Below are 20,071 nucleotides of genomic sequence, written 5' to 3'. Positions count from 1 at the left end.
TTCATTATACCATGTGTCAGTCAGCTGGGCTTTTCAGGAGGTCTTTATAGAGTCTTGAAGAAAGATAAGAGGATACTGAAGAAAATTTGAATGTTAAAGAATATTGAGAAAATGTTTTTAGAGTGAGACAATATAATTCACACTTATTTTATTCTGTTTTGACTTTGTATTGAAATGTATGTTTCAAACATAACATCTCTCTGTTATTCCTGCATATTTTCCCAGAATATTCTGCTTAGCGACAGCTCATCAGATGAAGATGAAGACCGATCAATTTCACAGGAGGAGTTGCAGTCCATGCTCAAATTCCACAAGTTCCAGAAAAAACATCAGATGCATTTCTACCAGGATACTGGGGTATGCACAATATTTTTACTACAACGATTGGGAAAATATGCAACTCACTTTGATAATGAGATTGTCAAAGACTTGGTTTAAATTTGACATTCACCTGTCTTCTTAGTCTACTGAAGATGGGGACATTCCTGGTGTATGGTTGGCTAAGATGGAAGGTGATGCCCACCGATTATAGTTAGAGGGAACCTAAGGGTGTTGTATACAGGCTGCTTACATACATTCTTCGACACACACTGAGTCATGATAGTGTGCCCTTTGGGCTCATGTCGGCTTGAATGAATTCGTTGGAGCCTTTGTTGGTAGTGAGATGGATCAGGTAGTTGGCTTGATTGATTGATATTTTCACACCCCACTGATGTAAACTGTTACGAACATTGTCTGTAACTGAATTTTTCGGATTCAACCATTTTCCATAGTCAAATAGCTGGAATATTGCTGTATTATTCACGAAACAACAAAGAAGATATCTGAAAGACTTGTGATCTTTCTGATAATGTGGAAATGCCAGCATGTATCCAGTGGTGTATACTGATCATCACAATACATAGTTTGTACTGTGAAAGAGGTGTGGTTGCCTAATAGTTCATGTATTGTCACGTTGGAGACCCTGATTCAATTCCCCTAATAGGTACAATGTTTGAAGCCCATTTCTGGTGTCCCCCACATGATATGGCTGGAATATTGCTAGAATATCGTGAAAAGGCGGCATAAACCTCACTGAACCACTTACTCCTACTTCAGCTTCATCAGTACCAGTATTACAGCACAGGGCTTCTTTCCAACTATGACAAGTACCCTGAACACTTCAAGGCTATTGCTGGGCCAAGGAAGAAGATTTCAAGGGAACAGAAGAAAATGGAAAAGAAAGTTAAAGGTAAGAGTGTTGTTATTTAAATACACTCCACTACTGAGTCTAACAAACCCTTATGGGAGGTCGCGTTAGATAACCTTTGAGACTGACCAATCAGAACACAGCTTACCAAATTGTGAAAGTGCACATTCGCACACACCTTTTGAAGTTTTCGTCTTGATAAGGTTTGTACCTGAACACTTCCGAATGCTATTTAGCATATGCTCGCTCTCGTGTTATGCACACGGTGTAAATACAACCATGGTAATGGTGAGTAAACAGTCACTGAAAATAGTGCTTTTGGCAACATTCCGCGAATGTTATCTTGAGGAAATATTAGCTAATGGTAACCATGTCAACAGAAACCCTAAAGCATATATACTGCAGGTCAAATAACTGTGTTATATGCAGATTTTTGTTTGTGGAGAGATCTGTGTCAGTGACCTGAATATTTCGAAAGTCCCTCTGATCCCTAAATAATAGCCGTTGTCTGATTGGTTAAATCTGTTAACCGTCTTGCGTTTGATTGGATGGTCATTGGTCACTCAAAGGTTACCTGACGGGACCTTCTACTAGGTTTTGTTAGACTCAGTGGTGAAGTGTAACGAAATACACTGAGACTAAGTTTACTTAGACTGTGTGCAGATACTATTTTTGTCAAGATTTTACAATACTTGTTTTTATCTTTTAAGCCAAACTGAAGAAACTTAAAAGGGAGAAAGATCAAGAAAATGGAGATTTGGAGGTGAGATTGATAGCACACTAAACAAACACCAATTTTATAAGTACTATTGGTGCAGTATTTTGAATTACGTATAGATGGTTAACTTTTAACCACACTTATGTCTGTTGTTCGTCAAGTGCAGCAGATTAAGACAAATTGATAAAAACATTTCACTCATGATGTTGGGATGCGTAGGGGTTTGGAATTTTGTCTACTTCTCAGGCTTTTATAATTCTTCCCAAGTAACATTTCTTTGTGGTGTGTATGAAATAGCAACACTGAAAATGACGAATTTCTTATTGCAACCAGTAAACCTGAGTTGAGAAACACCCATTCATGTACACAGATTGGTCAGCTTTAAATAGACCCGCGTGTTAATGCTTTTTGATGAAATTGTATCTAATGTAGTAGCCTCCCTTTACCAGATGACAGTTTTCAAAACCACGACTTTTTCATATGAAAATGGATTTTTATGTAAATATAGGTTTTCACGTAAGTGTGTTTTGGGATAGTTAATATCCTGCATTAGGAATAAACATTGCATTTAGCAAGCTGCCAGATTGTTACCAACAAATCTTAGCTTACGTTTGAAAAATAACAAAAAAGCACGAGTGGAATTTCAGAAAATTTCAATAACCTTTTGAACAATAGATACGCTTTACTGTTCGTGTGACATTGTGCCCCTGAATTCCTATGCCGTTCTCTCACTAACAGTGACAGTCGGTCGGAAAACGTTTGGTATCTTCGCAAGCCTATGGATTTCTATCTTCACTTTATAATCTACTCCATCTATCATAACCAGGCATGACTTTCCTGTGATCAAAGCTCTGACAGTACAGTAACCAGAGTCGTCAATCCTGACACAGTCACCGACCTTTGATGCCATCTTTGTTTACACTCTGAAAGTAGTCCCTAAAATTTGCAGACGACCTCTCCAATTTGCATCAATATCTGTAAAGGACCCCAATGGATACCAAAAATATCTGTTGGCTTTATCCTCCTGAGAACACTATCCATTGTATGATAACATGCATTTGCACAATGGAAATCCTATTTCCACATAGTAAAATTCATTTTCTTTTGTCGGCCTTTATATGTATCCTATGTAAACCATGAATTGGACCCACTTTGAAAAGAGATTGCTCTTCATTATGAATAGATGCTCAATAGTTTCTATGGACATGTTTCAGAGCCTTGGTGAGATTGACCCAGCTGTTTTGGAGATGCTGATGCATCAGTCTCGGATGGCCAAACGGTCAGGCAAACAGAAAAAACTCACCCCAGAACAGGCAGACATCAAGAGAAGGAGAATATGGATAGCTATTGCAAAGAAAGAAATTCCAAAGGTATCTTAGCTTCCTAGCTCAGTTTAAGGCTTATCTTCACATAAAAAAGATTCATAATATTCCTCTTTATTTTTTTGAATAGAAAAATGTAAGTATGTGCCAAATGAAGCTCAGTTGTTAGCTCACTGCAGTGAGTGAGTCAGGCTAGTGGTAACATTATGGCATGTTTTCTATTTGTCCATGGTCAGGTTTTATATTATCAACATACGCCCTTAACTACATTACTGATGGAGCTAAAACTTTCTATACAAATTTCTATCAGAATTCTACTCCCACACAAGGCTGGCATTATGTCTTCACTATTCAGGTGAAGTACAGAGCCTTGTACAGAGCCAAATGTATTGCCTGGGATCCAAGTGCTTTATAATTTATGTTCAAATGTATTTTTATCTTTGTGTTATAGTTAACCTGCTTTTACTTACAAAATTATTATCATTTCAGGCTCAAAAGCAGAAAGCATCTGCAAGGAAAGAAATGCTTACACTGTTGAAGAAGGTAAAGAATATCTTAATAAACAACTTTCCTTTATGGCTTGTTTCAAATTCAGCCACACCAATGTACCAAAAGATCAAGAAACAGTAATCAATGGTTATACACTCATAGGGCCATTAGTTTTAGTTTGTTTTGACCATTGTAATATGCATGTTGACAATAGTATACGGCAAGTGGCCAGAACAGAAACCCCCAGTATGTTATATCTGTCAGTTCTCTACAAGCTTAGTTCATTGTGATTGAGTTGTATAAATATATCCTCTAGGGCAGCAACAATATGATTTGATTTTGAATCTGACATCATTATTCTGATTATCAATAACCAATATCACCATTTCTATTCATTATTTGATTATCTTTTTCAATTGTTTCCACACAATGAGAACATACTTTTCATTCCAACTCCAGCAGTTTAAAGCACTGAAATAAGGTGAAATGTGATTTCTTTTCCCCAGGATGAAAATAAGCATTGTTGTCATGAGACATTGCCAACTTTGATGATGGATTTCACACTAAAAAAGCCAGCTGACTTAAACTCTGAGAGTTAAATGAAGTCTCATGTTCTTCTACTTGTATGAAGAATCAAATGTTTGGGTGAATCGTTGCAGCAGTAATATCCTTTACCCATCTGAAACAGCTTTGTAAAATTCTGACGTAAAATCCTGAAGTGAAAGCAAGTGTTCTTGAAGAACTGTTTTTCCAGGTGTCAACACAGTGTATGAAGGAGTGTCGTCGAGCAGCCATCCAGTCTCAGAAGGTAATGAAAGAAACACCATCACGGGCACGGCGAATCACTAGGGAGATGTTGCTGTACTGGAAGAGGTTTGACAAAGTAGAGAAGGAGCACAGACGGAAGGCTGAAAAGGAGGCTCTGGAACAGAGGAAGATGGACCTAGAGCTGAGAGAGGTAGGTAACAAGGATAACATGGAGCATCCTAACATGTTTCTCATGCACTGAATTATTTAATGAGGACCCCTTCGATTGTGAGAATGGTTGAGGAATGAGTCACTTGTTGACCACTATGGATTATGAAGCTGAGTAGGTCCCATGTTAACCATAATTGGCAGAAAACCAAACAGATTGGAATGTCTGTCATATTTCGCTATGAATGAGGGATTTGCTGATGGAAAATATAATGATGTGGCTGCACTATGGAAACTGGAGGACATCAAGATTCATGCTCAGTTTCCCTGTCAGTATCTGTCTGGCAAGATATTTACCAATTTTTTTAAACATATGCTATCTCACGACTTGCACCTCTGTCTTCATTTGACCATGAGTAGAAGTAAAAATTAAGCTTTGCTCCAGGCCTACTTTGTCCCTGTCTCCATGTTGTGACCCGTGAAGGTCCCGGGGTAGAATAGGCCTTCAGCAACCCATGCTTGCCATAGAAGGCGACTCAGCTTGTCGTAAGAGGCGACTAACGGGATCGGGTGGTCAGGCTCGCTGACTTGGTTGACGCATGTCATCGGTTCCCAATTGCGCAGGTCGATGCTCATGTTGTTGATCACTGGATTGTCTGGTCCAGACTCGATTATTTACAGACCGCCGCCATATAGCTGGAATATTGCTGAGTGCGGCGTAAAACTCAACTCACTCACTCTCCATGTTGTGGTTGCGTCCTTACCCTGATACAATCACTAGTCCATGACACAGCATGTGGCATGCGCAGTCCTCACCTGTGTGATCATCTTGAATACTCATTTTCTTTCTTAGTGCTTGGCCATGTAACCGTGATTTTATATTATTTGAGATTTGCTTTTCAAAATGAATGTTTTGCGCTCAGTGTAATACAATTACTTTTCAGCTTGGGACCCACACACATCATGTGCTGATTGTGTGCATTGTTGCGATTTGAATGATCATTGTTCTGTTGGAGTGTTTCTGTTCTCGTACTCATTTGGTTTCATCCCACCAAATTAATTCACCCACGTCAATTAATCACCATCTGGCTCGGAGGTTCAAAGGAAGCATAAGCATTCTAACTCTCACTGAGGTTCGAGTTCTTGTCATCGTTCCAGTGTCCCAGTCCAAACCAAGTCACCTCCTTAACTCATTTCACCAAGTGAACTGGGCTTACTTCCAGCTGTGGTTCACATTATCGTAACCATTTGCCTATCATCCCTACTGATAGGCCAATTCACACGAACTAGCCGACTTGCACAATTGACCTGATTCACACAACCAAACAAATTCACCAGGACAGACTGGTTCACATAGCTAACTCAATTCACTAGACCATAAGAGTTGAATTGATTGACAAGATTTTGGTTCGGGTGATCATTCATTTTCATCTCGTAGAAGTGGTTCAACATTTTGATCTGATTAACCTGGCTGAACCATTTCTCACTCTCAGGGTTCACACACTTATTCGAACATTTTAGCTCATACTGCTCCTACTAGAACCGCCTACTGTGCCAGGCAATAATCATCCAATTTTTACAAAGCAGCAGCCTCCGACTCATTTGCCTTCTCAAGGCCATTTGGACATCTCCACCCCAGATGCCAGCTTTTATGTTGTTGAACTGGCTCATGTGTTAGGTAGTTTTTCACCTATCCAAGTTATCAGTAAATCTTTGGATGCTTTATCTCATGAGATATAGAGATATTTCAAGTATCACTCTTCCCTTACGTCCACATATGTCTTCTTCTCTGGAATGCGGCTTTTAAGAAGATTAAGAGGAGAAAGGATGCTTTTACAGTCCCGAGGTTCCATTCGTTCCATTCCATTCAAGGACAGGGAATTGGCTCATTTAGATGCTGTGATTCAGTATTCCATCCCAGCTGTTGGTATTATTTCGGCTGTTGATGCCTGTGGCATCGGCTGGCAATCATGCCGGTACTGACCAGGATGCATATGTTAGGGGAAGCATGACTTTGATATGGGATAAGTTTCAGGTGGTTCTGGAGCAGATTTTTCTTTCTCATGCAATGTCAGGGCCCTTTGAATTTGTCTTCTTGGGAAAATATATTCAAGGCTGAATTGTTTCATCAGGAGATACAATCTTCAATGAGTCTGTTGTCGAGGATACATCTAAAGTGGACCATGTCAGTCAGTTTCAAGTGTCTGTGAAACAGTTGCAGTGTGAGAAAACTCAACTTCAAGACTTAATGAGACAGCATCGAACCCCACTTTACCTCTTGTAATCCAGACCTTCATGAATCTTTGCAGTTCAAGGCTCCTTCTCATCCTCAAGGCAGTAGTAGGAAGTCTTTTTGAGATTCCACGTCCCATCGCTCCTTTAGACCTGACTCCAGTCACAGCTATCCAATGCCTGTTATCAAGGATCCACCCCTCACCATTCAACCTCTCCAATGAGCGTATCCTCAGGATAAGCATTCAATTCATTCATCCACAATTTCAATTCTCCTGGAGGAACATGCAATAGAATGCCACAGTTCAGTGTGCATAACTCCAGGGTTTTACTTCCCGATTTTTCTTGTGCCAAAGAAAAACTGAACCAAATTATGTCTCATATTTAACATTGAGGCATTTAAATTTTCAGTTTCTTCACCTGCCACCAGAAGTTTCTAATGTTCACTTTCAAGGGTCATCACTTAAAATGGAAAGTCCTTCCATTCCAATTTCTGCAGCCCCTTGACTTTTTACTCAGGTGACCAAACCCATATGCAGTGTCCTTCACTGTAAGGGAGTGACTTTGGAAAGTTACACAGACGATTACATTCAGGTACAACAGAATTTGATTGTTCTACAAATCCATTTGGAGTTCACCATCAAACTGCTCAAACTGTTAGGGAGGCTCCTCAATTATGAGAACTTGGAGTTACCATGGACTCACAGACTCAAGTTCACAGGACAAGTCATACTGTTTGATTGTTTCCCAGACCAAAATTCAGTATCTGCACTCTGCATCAGTGGTAAGAGGTGCTAAGCTTACTAACATCAGCTCAGGCTCTCACTAAGAGAGGTCAGCTGCAACTTCATCTGCTTCAACTATTTTTACGACCTCATCTTCAAGCCCCATGGAGTTGATTAGGCTGCTTCCAATTTTGCACTGGTGGCTAAACATACAGAATGTTTGTGTTGGCGTCTCCTTGGTGTCCTTCAATCCAAACCATCGCTTGTTTGTGGACGCTTCCCTGAAATGGTGGGGCTCCCACTTCCTTCATCATCAGGTGGCAGGGCAGTGGGAATAAAAAGAAAGTCACTCCGCATAATGATTCTCAAGTTCAAGGCAGTGTTACTGGCAATTCAGCATGTTCATTCTTCTCGAGATGTCTCATTTGGTGATACACTCCAGTGTGGTATATCAATTACCTAGCGTCAACGTCACGTCTGCAGTTGACATTTTAGTTTTATCACCTGATAGACTCTGTCAACATTAGGGCCAGAGCCAGACACATTCCCTGGGCAAAGAATGTCATTGTCAACACCCTGTCTCACACCCTTCACCCATCGCCTACAGAGTGGTAACTCCTACCAAAGACTTTCTAAATGGTAACTTGACCAAGTGTCAGTCTGTTAGCTATTCAGTTCAACTCCCAACTACCGAGATTTGTATCTTCGATACCGGTTCAGTAAGAGCTCTTTGCATTTTCCATAAAGCATGGCAAAAGTGCTGCCTTCTGCGTAAGAGATTTTTTATACCCATGTCTCCTGCTTCCAAGGCAGTAGTCTTTCACACGACTCTCTTACATTGGTTACATGCTGCAATACTCTGAGCCTACGCCCTTGTCAGTTTATCTACACCTGCGCATCCAACCCTCATGAAACCAGGGCAATGGCCTCTACATAATAACATTGTAACTAATAGTGTTACGTAGTAACTGCTCTTTAGCTGCTATTATGGAGGGTTGTTTTGGGCAGTGTAATACTGTTTTCTCATCTCACTACCTCGGAGATGTGTCGGTGACGGATGGTCAAGGTTTTCATCATTTTGGGCCTCTAATCCTTGCCCAGCAGTTGTCAAGGGCACAATATCCTTGTGTTCAGATGATGGATTCCCATCAGCGAAGATTTATGTCTTCTGGGATTTAGACTTCTCCTCTCTGTTTGAAACTCTCTGGAGAGTTGCCCCTCGTAATCATGTCGGTGAGCTCAGGTTACCCTTGAGTCATTCCTGAAGTATTACACTTTTGGTGCATTCATGCTTCTGAGTACCTATACACATGTATGTGATCTTACTGAGGTAAGTAGTGGAAGTCATAAGGTGATGTTGTGGTACTGAACATTAAATTGTGAGGGGTTTTTTTTATTCAGTTACCTTTTCACCCTCCACGTGATGGTGTCTTGGGGGTTGTATCAAAGACGGGCTGGCCCGATACTAGTCGTTTGACTTTTATTATGGGGATACCTTGGAAATAGTCATTCGTCCTGAACACCTCATTGCTTGGGAGTCCTGGTCTCTGTGGGCAATTGTTCCTTGTAGGTCGGTGGGTTTGAGTTAAACCTCACATTTGAAAAACTTGGTAGCTATTGGCCTACTTTATTTTGGCTTCCGATGGTTGCATAGGCACAACACTTAGCTGTTATCGCTTGAACTCTGGGTAAACAACATCCCACCTTCCTACCATGGATAAGTTCTAGTCATGAGATGGATAACTTTTAAATTTGGAAATAATAACTATGAATTGTATATTTGCTAATCCCATCTCACACGATGAGGTCCCACCCTGCCTCCCTTTTTCAAGGTTACCACCATTTCGGTTTTGTCTTTTTTATGGCTCCACAATAAAGAATGAGTATTAAAGGTGATAATGTGGGTGAGGACTGTGCATGCTAAGTACTGTATCATTGACTAGTGTTTGTGCCTTGGCAAAGAAGCATGCACAGCACGGAGACAGAGACAAGGTACACCTGGAGCAAAGTTTAATTCATTTCCACTCAAGAGAGGTGCAAGCCGTGAGATAGGATATGTACGTATATGTATATACAGTAGAATACTTTTATAACGAACACGGATATAACGAACTGACAGCTATAGCGAACTGTTATAAAAGTCCCAAATAAACCACTATATGTTATCATATAAAAAAAACGTGAATAATGAATTCTCTATACCGAACTTACTGGCCATATCGAACTGATATGCAATGCCCACGAGTCCCAGGTAAGACTAATTAACGGTGTGAATAACGAACCGAGTGAACTCAGTCAGTGTCATTGTCAATTAGCGATGCTCACATTGAAATCCTCGACAGTTCCAGTTAACACTAATTAATGGGGTGAATAGTCAATTGAGCAAATTCAATCAGGGTCAATTTGAAATCTGACCAATAAGTTAGACGTCAATGGCTAACACTTTTGTGTACAAAACACACTCAAGTTTTTACACCCATGTGAAGTTGTAGTTTGCATTATTAACCAATCAGATTGCCGGAGGCTGTAAGGCCCGTCGCTGACGACCTAGTTTTGTATACTTCCGCCAATTTAATAGAAAACAAGTGCATCCCCTCAAAAGGCCTGTGTACATGCCTCCCACACACATCGGAAATGTGGACAGAAGCTTTTGATACTCGTGAGACTTTTAAAATACGATATATTCAATGACGAATGTGTAGTGACGAGTGACCTGTGTAAGATTACTGACTTTGTAGTGAAAAGAACATAAAATGAATGAATGAATGTATGAATAAACTGAGTGGGAATGTGTTGTACTGTATAGTGTATTTTACTGTTCTTTCAGTGGGTCTTCATGAATAGCGAACTACGGATATAACGAACTAATTTCAGTGGTCCCTTGTAGTTCGTTATAAAAGTATTTTACTGTATACAATTCATAGTTAAAATTTCCAATTATTATTTACACAGGGCCTTTTTGTGTTTTTAAGGGGTATTGGTGTTCTTGTGGTCAAGTGGTCCTTGGCACAAAATTATGGTGTGCATAGTTCTGTCCCTTTTGAGATCTGCTTAGATGTGTACAGATAAGCTATAATGGAGATCCTTTATATGTTTTCACAAAACCTAACATGCTCACCATGTTGGCCTATATCACTTTCCACATGATACTTGAACGTAGCCCATAGATGGATTCCTTTGGTATTCACAATCTAAAATTACCTGCCCTTGATTTATGTTTGCCAGTTTGTTTCCTCATACCTATTAGAATGCTTGTTACAAACAGGTGTTGTGTTGGATTTGCAATATCAAACCATGATGAACATTTATTTTTATTATGATCGAGTTAGTGAGAAACTCAATATTGAAAAACTGACTGGCAAGCAACAGAAGGCTTCTCAAAATGTTTTTGTTAGAGAGTTGTCCACTAAACATAGCATAGCAGTGGTTTTTGTTCTCTTATGTTGACATTAAATTTGTTATTGTGGGGATATAGAAACGAGTTCCCTCCTTCCATCCACAATACTTTCTCTGAAGCATATTTCCTAAACTATTTGTGATAACTTAACCAAACTTGGTATACAAGCATGATCCCTAAATGTGCCTTTTGATGATTATACCAAGATATGAATTGTATCTTTGCAATTTCCGTGGAAACATCACTTGGGCTGCGACTGTGATGATGTCACCTTGTTCGGAGCAGATGTCCGCAACTATACGCGCTATCTTCATCAACTTGGTTCACATATCAAGCATAACCCAGTGATGTGCCTTTTTGGGGTTTATTTTGCCAGTGTAGGGGATATTGATGATTTTGTCTTCTTGTTGCCAGTTACAGTCTGTTTGGGTTCAAATGAGAATGATGAATGATTGAATAACTCGAAGTAGGGATTAATATCACCCACTTGTAAGCAGGGTAATACTGCAAATAGTAGAAGAGCACTCGTCCAATCAGTAAAGGGCATTTATGTGTGAAATAAGATTAAGTAACATATTTTCACTTGTCACACCAAGGGGTGACAAACAGCTAGTGGAACAATGTCGGCACACACTTATGGTGCATCTCAACACAGCCCCCTACTGGTCAAGAAACAACCAGCACTATTCCACCAGCTATTTTCACCCCGAGGTGAGAAAAGTGAAAATAGAACAATATGACATGATATTTTCTAGTTTCCTGTGATTAATCCCAAAGCGTCAGATTTCAGATTTCAGATCCTGTTTGGTATAGAGATTTCAGAACGGGCTCAAAAATAGTTTGAAAAGCCACTTGCCACAGGGCAAGTGACTTCAAGAAAGTAACATGTCCTCACTAATTTTCCACTTGCCCTGATTTTATAACACAATGCGTGATGTTAATGTTTACTGGACTCTTTATAGTAAGAGTGATATTTTCGCACTCTACTAGCTCTACTTTGTTATTAGTGCTAACTTTCATGGCTTCATTATGAGCAGATGTGAAATGAAAACCAAGATTATTTGCAGTTTGAAGCCAGAAGTGGAAATTATCTAGTAGTCCACTCACAAGTAAGATACCATTATTTGATTGCCAAAAAATGAAAACTGACTTGTCCCGGGCATCGGACAATGGGATTTTTGAACCCCTGGAGGACCATGTGTCTCATTTATGTTTTGTGCACTTATCCCTTTTGGGACTCATATAATCATTCATCGTTTTCAGTGGAACGTAAATAGACCAACTTCCTTGCCATTTTTATCTTGTGACCATGATAAACATTTGCTGGTTTAAAGGGAACATTTATGGTGTTGAGATAACTTACTGTTGTATTAAGAGGAATTTCTGACTTAACATCTATGCTTACTTCCTTTTTAAGCACACTATTCCAGTCATCAAACATCAGAGAGTTTGTTTGCGTTGTTGTTTTTTAGGCAAGACGACAACAGCGGAAGTTAAATTTCCTGATCACACAAACAGAACTTTATGCACATTTTATGGCACGAAAGTTAATAGGTGACTCGGAAGCAGCAAAGGAAAAGATTCTGAGTCAGCTGGATGAAAGTGAAATGACGGTTAAACAGAGTGAACTATCAAGTTTGGATGATGACTATGGCAAGTACAACATTGGTCATAACTCTGTATCTAAAAGTATTGCATGGCTAATTTACTGAAAACTGATACTAACTACTGCGCATAATTCTGTGAAAAGATAATACATTTTTATCCCCCGGCTTGTAATGTCTGCCCGTTCGTCCGTAATCATTATGTTTCCAGAGCATAACTCAGAAACCGTTCAATATTTTTACACCAAACTTCATAGATATAATAATCTCAACATATAGTTGTGTCTTTTGCTATTTACAGAGTTTTGGCATTTTTATTTTTTTTTTGTTTTTCCATGGAACATTTTGGTGTTAGTCTAATGGTGTAGTGGGCTTCATTTCCAGAGCAGAACTCAAAAAACATTCAATATTTTTCTGCAAAACTTTATTGATATATCAGTCAGAACCTGAAGTGGTGCCTTTTGCTATTTACAAGGTTTTTTTACTTATTATTTTCTCGGTTTCCATGGGAACGTTTCGGATATAGTCTCAAAAGTGAGAGCTATGTTTCGTTTCCGGAGCAGAACTCAAAAAACGTTCTATATTTTTCTGCAAAGCTTGGTAGATATATCAGTCTGAACCTATAGTGATGTCTTTTGCTATGTACAGGTTTTTGTGATTTATCATTTTCTCGCTTTCCATAAAAACATTTCGGCCTTTGTCTCAAAAGTGAGAGGTGTGTTTCGTTTCCGGAGCACATCTAAAACATTTTGTAATATCTGTTAGCAAAAGTTGGTAGATATGTGTGGCAGATCCCAAAGTGGTGCCTTTTGGTCTTTACAGGTTTTTGTGATTTATTATTTTCTCCGTTTCCATGGAAATGTTTCAGACCTTGTCTCAAAATGGAGGGATGGGCTTTGTTTCCGGAGCACATCTCAAAAACTGTTCAATGTTTTTCGCAAAACTTGTTCCATACATGAGTCAGAACCTAAAGTTGTGCCTTTTGGCACTTACAGGTTTTTGTGATATATTAGTTTCTTGGTTTCAATGGAAACATTTCAGACTTAATCTCAAAATGGAGGGATGGGCTTTGTTTCCGGAGCACAACTCAAAATCTGTTCTTTATTTTTCTGCAAAACTTGGTAGATATACCCGTCAGAAGCTAAAATGGAGCCTTTTGCTATTTACAGTTTTTTTGGTGATTTCTTAGTTTCTCGGTTTCCATGCAAACGATTCAGACTTTGTCTCAGAAGTGAGAGGTGTGTTTCATTTCTGGAGCACATCTCAAAAAGTTCTTAATATCTGTCAGCAAAACTTAGTAGATATATGTGGCAGACCCCAACATGGTACCTTTTGCTATGTACAGGTTTTTGTGATTTAGAATTTTTCGGGCTTAATCTCAAAATGGAGGGATGGGCTTCGTTTCTGGAGCATAACTCAAAAACATCTAAATGTCTCTCTGCAAAACTTGGCAGATATGTAGAGGAGACCTTAAAGTTGTGCCTTTTGCTATTTACAGATTTTTGTGATTTATCATTTTCCCAGTTTCCATGGAAACGATTCTGAGTTAGTCTCAAAATCAAGGCAAGGGCTTCGTTTCCAGAGCACAACTCGAAAACTGTTTAATATCTTACAGCAAAACTGAAGCAGATCACAAAGTGGTGCCTTTTGCTATTTACAATGTTTTGGCATTTTTATTTTTCCTGGTTTCCATGGAAACAATTCTGACTTAGTCTCGAAATAGAGGAATAGGCTTCATTCCCACACTACAACTCGAAAACCATTTGACATCTTTCAACAGATCTTGGCAGATATATGAGACAGATCTTGAAGTGGTGCCTTTTGCTGTTTTCAGATATATGTCATTTATAGTTTTCATGACTTCGATGGAAACGATTCAAACTTAAGCTAAGAGAACATCAAGTAACTGTCAGATGATTTGTCCTTTCAAATATGTAGGGGCCGGGGGATATGTCATCTTCTGATGACTCTTGTTCTTGATTTTGTTGAGTGATACATTGCCACTTAGATGACATTAATGCTGATTTTGAAAGATTTTGATGGTATATGCATGCACCAGTCAAGACAGTTAAGTATAATTTTTTTTATGATTCACTTGTAAAGTTTTGTTTCTAACAATTTTCCAGATAGTGAAGAAATGAAGAGGATAGCTCTAACTAATGCTGAGCAAGCATTCCAGATTCATCAAACTAAGGTACAGAGTATTTCCAGGTCACATTATGAAAGGCCAGAAAGGCTTTTCACAAGATCAATCAACTGATGATCGAGGTTTCGAATTTAGTCCAGTGCATGAAACCTGTTAGTAATTAGTGATATTGTTTGAATCTTTTTGACATGGATTAAATACTATGCTCACTTCTTCAGTTTATCATGATGAGTGTATAAATTCAGTAACGCAGCTGTTACTGCATTTCAAATATTTGATGTCTCTTATTCTCATTTTCAACAGTAGTCTAGTACAAACTTTGGGAAAGTGTTTTTACAAATCACTATTTTCTGTTCTTCAGACCTCTTCATTTGATGACAGGTTGAGCAAAACCAATGGCAATGAGTTGTGTAAGTCATCTTTGTGTTTCATAATGTTTCAACTTAGCATATTTAGCCAGCATATTTTACTTTCGCAGAATAAAGAAATATTTTTGGGATGGTTTGTCAAATGCTGCTCTCAGCAATATTTCAGCTGTATGGTAGTAGTCTATAAATAATCCAATCTGACCCAGGCAATCCAGTGATCAACAACATGAGCATCAGACTAAGAAATTGGGATATGTTGACATTTGTCAATCAAGTCTTAACCACTCGATTCCTTCAGTTGCCGTTTATGTCAAGCATAGGTTGCCGAAGACCAATTCTAACCCGGATCTTCGTGTGTACTGTAAAGCAGTGCTTGTGTTAACGCAGAAACCAGCGTTTTTCAAACTAAACGCATGCAAACAATATTTTGCATGCTTATGAGGGACCCATAGATTCTGATCTGCTTAATTTTTAAAAGTAACTTTAGCATAAAAAAACCCCCACAATTTTGAAACGATTCAGGATTATAATGAATCTTTCATACGCAAAAGGTTTGGTCCACATATTTATAATTTTATGTCAGCGCGCACTCATACAAAACCGGCTGTGAACACTGCAAAGGCATGTAAGGTCTAATCTGTGAATGTCTTTCAGTGGGTTCTAGTCTTGCCAACCCTGTCCTGGCAAGTGAAGAAGAAAGGCCACAGCCAAGTATATTTCAGGGCACACTGAAAGGCTACCAACTGAAGGTATGTTCAAATGAGGCAATTAATTGCTAGAGATGATGTAAATTCTTCCTTCCAGTTTCAGATATTTTTGTACTTCAGAAACCAAACATGTGTTGTTTTTTTTAATGTTTCTTTGAATTAATATTGTTAAACCTGTAAATTCTGTTTATGTTGCCATTGTTACCATATATTTTATGTTACTGTAAGGTTTTTACTTATCTTACAAAACAGTGTGTCCTAAGTAAGAATTAGGTCCAGTTAGCAATTTAAGAAATTAGCTCTGAGTCTGTCCACTAATGTCAAAGGTTTTCATAGGGCTGATAGATAACAAACATTTACTGGGATAAGATTTGTATCAATTGTTATCACATTCCAGGGATGTGCACTTAATTCTATTCTTGGTAAGATTTTATGACTACTTTTGTCACAAGAAATTCATATTTCTTGTCAAGTGCTTGTTACAAAGGATATTGCCATGCATCCTACAGGATGTAGTGTATTTTCATTCTGTATCCATTTGAGACATTGGTGTATACTGAAAGCATGTCACTTAATCGGTTAAAAGCCGCCTGCCATATGCAATCACCTATGTTACTAATTTCAGGGCATGAACTGGCTAGCAACCTTGTACAACCAGGGTATAAATGGCATCCTGGCTGATGAGATGGGATTGGGAAAAACAGTCCAGAGTATAGCATTCCTGGCACATCTGGCAGAGGTACGTCAAAACTTACCTTGTTATGCCCCATATAAGGCAGCCTCCTTGTATAAACCTGCTAATTTGCGTACCACTACAAAGTGACCCTGAATGAAACAAATGAAACCAAATACATGATCCCTTATCTGCAATGAAAACATGTTTGTCTTCTGTTCTTTTTTATGATGCTTGGTTGCATAGAACCCCAGCACATGAGTGTGGTGTGTGTGTTGACAGTGTGTCACTGAATTGTTTCTCTTTTATGTAACATTATGTGTTATGTGCAATCTGATGCAGAGCTTATACACAGCAATCATAATTCCACAACTGTCTGTAAAAAGTTTGGATTTAAGATAACCTTAGCAATAAAATCACTTTTGGAATAATGGGAAGACTTGTGTATGTATGCCAGATATACCTTGTAGCATTTGTTACCTTAGGCCAGAGACAGTCAGAAAATTAATAGATTTTTGTTTTCGATTTGGAGGATTGCAAAACTAAATTTATCTCAGTAGAAATGAGAATGGTCTGTTGTTGTCAGCACAGAAACTCTAATTTTTGTACGGGACATTGGGGTAGCTCGTCACACCAAAGACACAGCTTCGATTTCCCATATGGGCATAAAGTGTGAATCCCATTTCTGAAGTCTGCACAGTAATATTACTGGAATGTTCTTAAAGCGGTGTAGAACTAAACTCACTCATTCACATGTGTATTTTCTTTCATAGTTTCAGTCAATATGGGGGCCTTTCCTCATAATAGCTCCAGCCTCAACGCTTCACAACTGGCAGCAGGAGTGTGCCAGATTTGTCTCCAAGTTCAAGGTAGGTGTGATTAGATTTATGCATAATTTCTCCATCAGCTTATGTTAAAGAAGTGTATGCTCCAACTGTTGGGTCATCATTTGGCAAAGTTTAGATAGTCAGACTATATTAACTACTCTATGCTGTACTTTGAGCTCATTCTGTACCTTTCAGGTTGTCCCATATTGGGGCAATGCTCAGGACCGAAGGATTCTACGCAAGTTCTGGGATCAGAGGAGTCTTCACACAGAAGATGCATCGTTCCATGTGGTTATCACCAGCTACCAGCTGGTCATTCAGGATGTCAAGTATTTTCAGAGAATCAAGTGGCAATATATGATCCTAGATGAAGCTCAGGCCCTGAAAAGTAGCTCAAGGTTAGACTTGTGGTTTAAGCTTATTCTACGTTATGTTAGTTTAAGTTTTCATAGAGCCAGTGCAATTTTATAACACTGAAATCAGAGCGCATTTAAGGATTGACATATGCAACTATCACAGTGTGGATAACGTACTCCCCAAATATTATGCCAAATATTATGCTCGTCTTTTCATTGTCAAGTCAAGGAATCTTTGATGAAATTGATTTTTAATAACAAAGAGTATAACTTAATTCTCTATTAGTAGAAAGATTAGGAACAGTGGTTTTTTTTACATTCTAAAATATTTCATTGTCCTTAGTGTTCGGTGGAAGATTCTGCTTGGATTCAACTGTCGAAATAGGCTGCTGCTTACAGGGACCCCTATCCAGAACAGTATGGCTGAGGTAAACATGATCTTTATAGATGTTTGTTACGATGCACAATTTGTGCAAGGACATATTTAGGATGCACTAGTGGAATAAATACCTTAATTGTCCACACAGGTGAATCCCAAAGTCATGATCTGCTGATGGTGGGTTCAGTTCTGAGGTTTTATCTGATTTTTAATCTTTGGCTTATCATCCCTGCACTCACTCTCTTGAGCTGCAGGTAGTTAATGATAATGGTTGAGAACAGGACAGTTCTTCCATAGTATCCTTCCATAGTATCTTACACTTGTCATTAATATCCCATTATTTGACTCTTTGAGAGACTTATTATATTCTCTTTCAGTTGTGGGCCTTGTTGCATTTTATCATGCCGACATTATTTGACTCACACGACGAGTTCAATGAATGGTTCTCCAAAGACATTGAGAGTCATGCAGAGAAACAGTCAGGCATTGATGCAGGTAGGGTTGTTTACATTTAAATTTTGGATTGGAAGTGTCAGAAATAATATAGTTTTGCCTCCAGTGTATGGTGCCCCATTTCCAGTCTGTATGTGCATATGGTGGTTATTTCCATGCATTACATAATCTATGAATACAGAGTAATATTTGTCTACTATCAGGGTTCCCCTTGATGCTGAAAACATGCATATATGACGCAGTGTGCAGTGAAAATTTGCATAGCAAACAGTACTGTGTTGCTTCTTATGCAATAAAATCACTAATCAAAACCACACAATTCCATGCTGTATGCAATAAATGTAACTGAATTGATTTCTGATTTCAAACTGAGTCCTCAATAATTTTTTTAGAATTCAGACATAGAGGCATATACCTGAAAAAGAAAGATGGTGTTAGTTTAAAGATGATTATCTTTGTAAACTGTTTCACCACCACATTTAGATTTGATTAAGCACATTTAGATTTGATTCTCCTTTTCTCTCTCTTCCCCCCACCATAGCCCCCCACCTACCCACTGAAAGAAAAAGAAAATTTGAGAGTCAACCTGAATATAAATGTCTAGGGGGAAACCTGTGCTAGATATATTTGTATTATAAAATGAGTTAGCATATGTACAGTAGCCCACCTACAGAGTTGAATTATACTTCCTTTCTGTCCTTAGTTTTTGTTTTGATTTATGACCCTTCATTTGCTATTTTACTTCAGAAACATTAATGGCACTTACTTGAAGCCATTTCATTCACTGCAGGATTTTAGTTTAGTTTAGTTCAATAAACAATTGATCAAATTACTCCATATGCCAGATGACTGATTACGTTAATGCATCTTTGCACAGACTTCAAATTTTATTGATTCTTTATTGCAGATCAACTGGGAAGACTCCACATGATCCTGAAGCCTTTTATGTTGAGGAGGGTCAAGAAAGATGTAGAAAATGAACTGTCAGACAAGGTAACATTAAATCCTTTCATGTGGTTTCTACAAATGTACATTTTTTGCTAAAACGTTTGAGGCAGGTAGCAAATCTTATCATTTAAAACTTTGTTGATCTGAGAGTAACATCAACATGTGACATATTTGTTGTAGATTGAGGTGTTGGTGTACTGCCCTCTGACATCACGGCAGAAGTTCCTTTACCAGGCAGTTAAAAACAAGATTTCCATCGAGGATCTCATCAACAGTGCCACGTCCAATACCTCCCAGGCTCAGTCCACCACCAGCAGTCTCATGAACCTCGTCATGCAGTTCAGGAAGGTCTGTGTTACATGTCCAAGTCTTGCTCTACAATACATACATGTAGAAGCGATGGGTTATTATAAGCACCTTGCCTTGTGCTTTTCATAAGATGTGTCCAAGGTGTTATGTAGTTACACAAGGTTTTTGTGGTGCTTTGCATGTCATTGTTCTCAAAGTGGATTCTTTGACAGATTTTAATCACTGTTTTTCAAAGCTTTCCCTGAGCTGCAATGTTGCTGAGTGAATCATGAATTAGCAAACTGAACACAGAATCACACCATGGTTAACCTCCT

At 38.7% G+C, this 20,071-nt stretch overlaps 1 protein-coding gene across 2 annotated transcripts in view; it reads left to right on the top strand.

Moving 5' to 3' along the window:
* Positions 1-20,071, top strand: part of LOC137293899 (chromatin-remodeling ATPase INO80-like) — a 66,754-nt gene that overhangs the window by 9,089 nt on the left and 37,594 nt on the right. The window contains exons 5-21 of one of the 2 annotated variants that reach the window (XM_067824701.1): positions 226-357; positions 1,099-1,231; positions 1,900-1,952; positions 3,122-3,277; positions 3,719-3,772; positions 4,473-4,676; positions 12,460-12,640; positions 14,718-14,785; positions 15,099-15,147; positions 15,760-15,854; positions 16,438-16,551; positions 17,259-17,354; positions 17,508-17,710; positions 18,012-18,096; positions 18,425-18,542; positions 19,408-19,493; positions 19,629-19,796. In XM_067824701.1, coding sequence (XP_067680802.1) covers positions 226-357; positions 1,099-1,231; positions 1,900-1,952; positions 3,122-3,277; positions 3,719-3,772; positions 4,473-4,676; positions 12,460-12,640; positions 14,718-14,785; positions 15,099-15,147; positions 15,760-15,854; positions 16,438-16,551; positions 17,259-17,354; positions 17,508-17,710; positions 18,012-18,096; positions 18,425-18,542; positions 19,408-19,493; positions 19,629-19,796 — 1,995 coding nt within the window. Of the gene's footprint in view, positions 1-225; positions 358-1,098; positions 1,232-1,899; positions 1,953-3,121; positions 3,278-3,718; positions 3,773-4,472; positions 4,677-12,459; positions 12,645-14,717; positions 14,786-15,098; positions 15,148-15,759; positions 15,855-16,437; positions 16,552-17,258; positions 17,355-17,507; positions 17,711-18,011; positions 18,097-18,424; positions 18,543-19,407; positions 19,494-19,628; positions 19,797-20,071 lie in introns of both variants that reach the window. The other variant, XM_067824702.1, reaches the window with a different exon arrangement.

This window comes from Haliotis asinina, chromosome 8 (assembly GCF_037392515.1).
Source record: "Haliotis asinina isolate JCU_RB_2024 chromosome 8, JCU_Hal_asi_v2, whole genome shotgun sequence".
NCBI classification, from domain to species: domain Eukaryota; kingdom Metazoa; phylum Mollusca; class Gastropoda; order Lepetellida; family Haliotidae; genus Haliotis; species Haliotis asinina.
The sequence above is the reverse complement of the archived record's forward strand: the minus strand, read 5'-3'. Positions and strand labels throughout refer to the sequence as shown.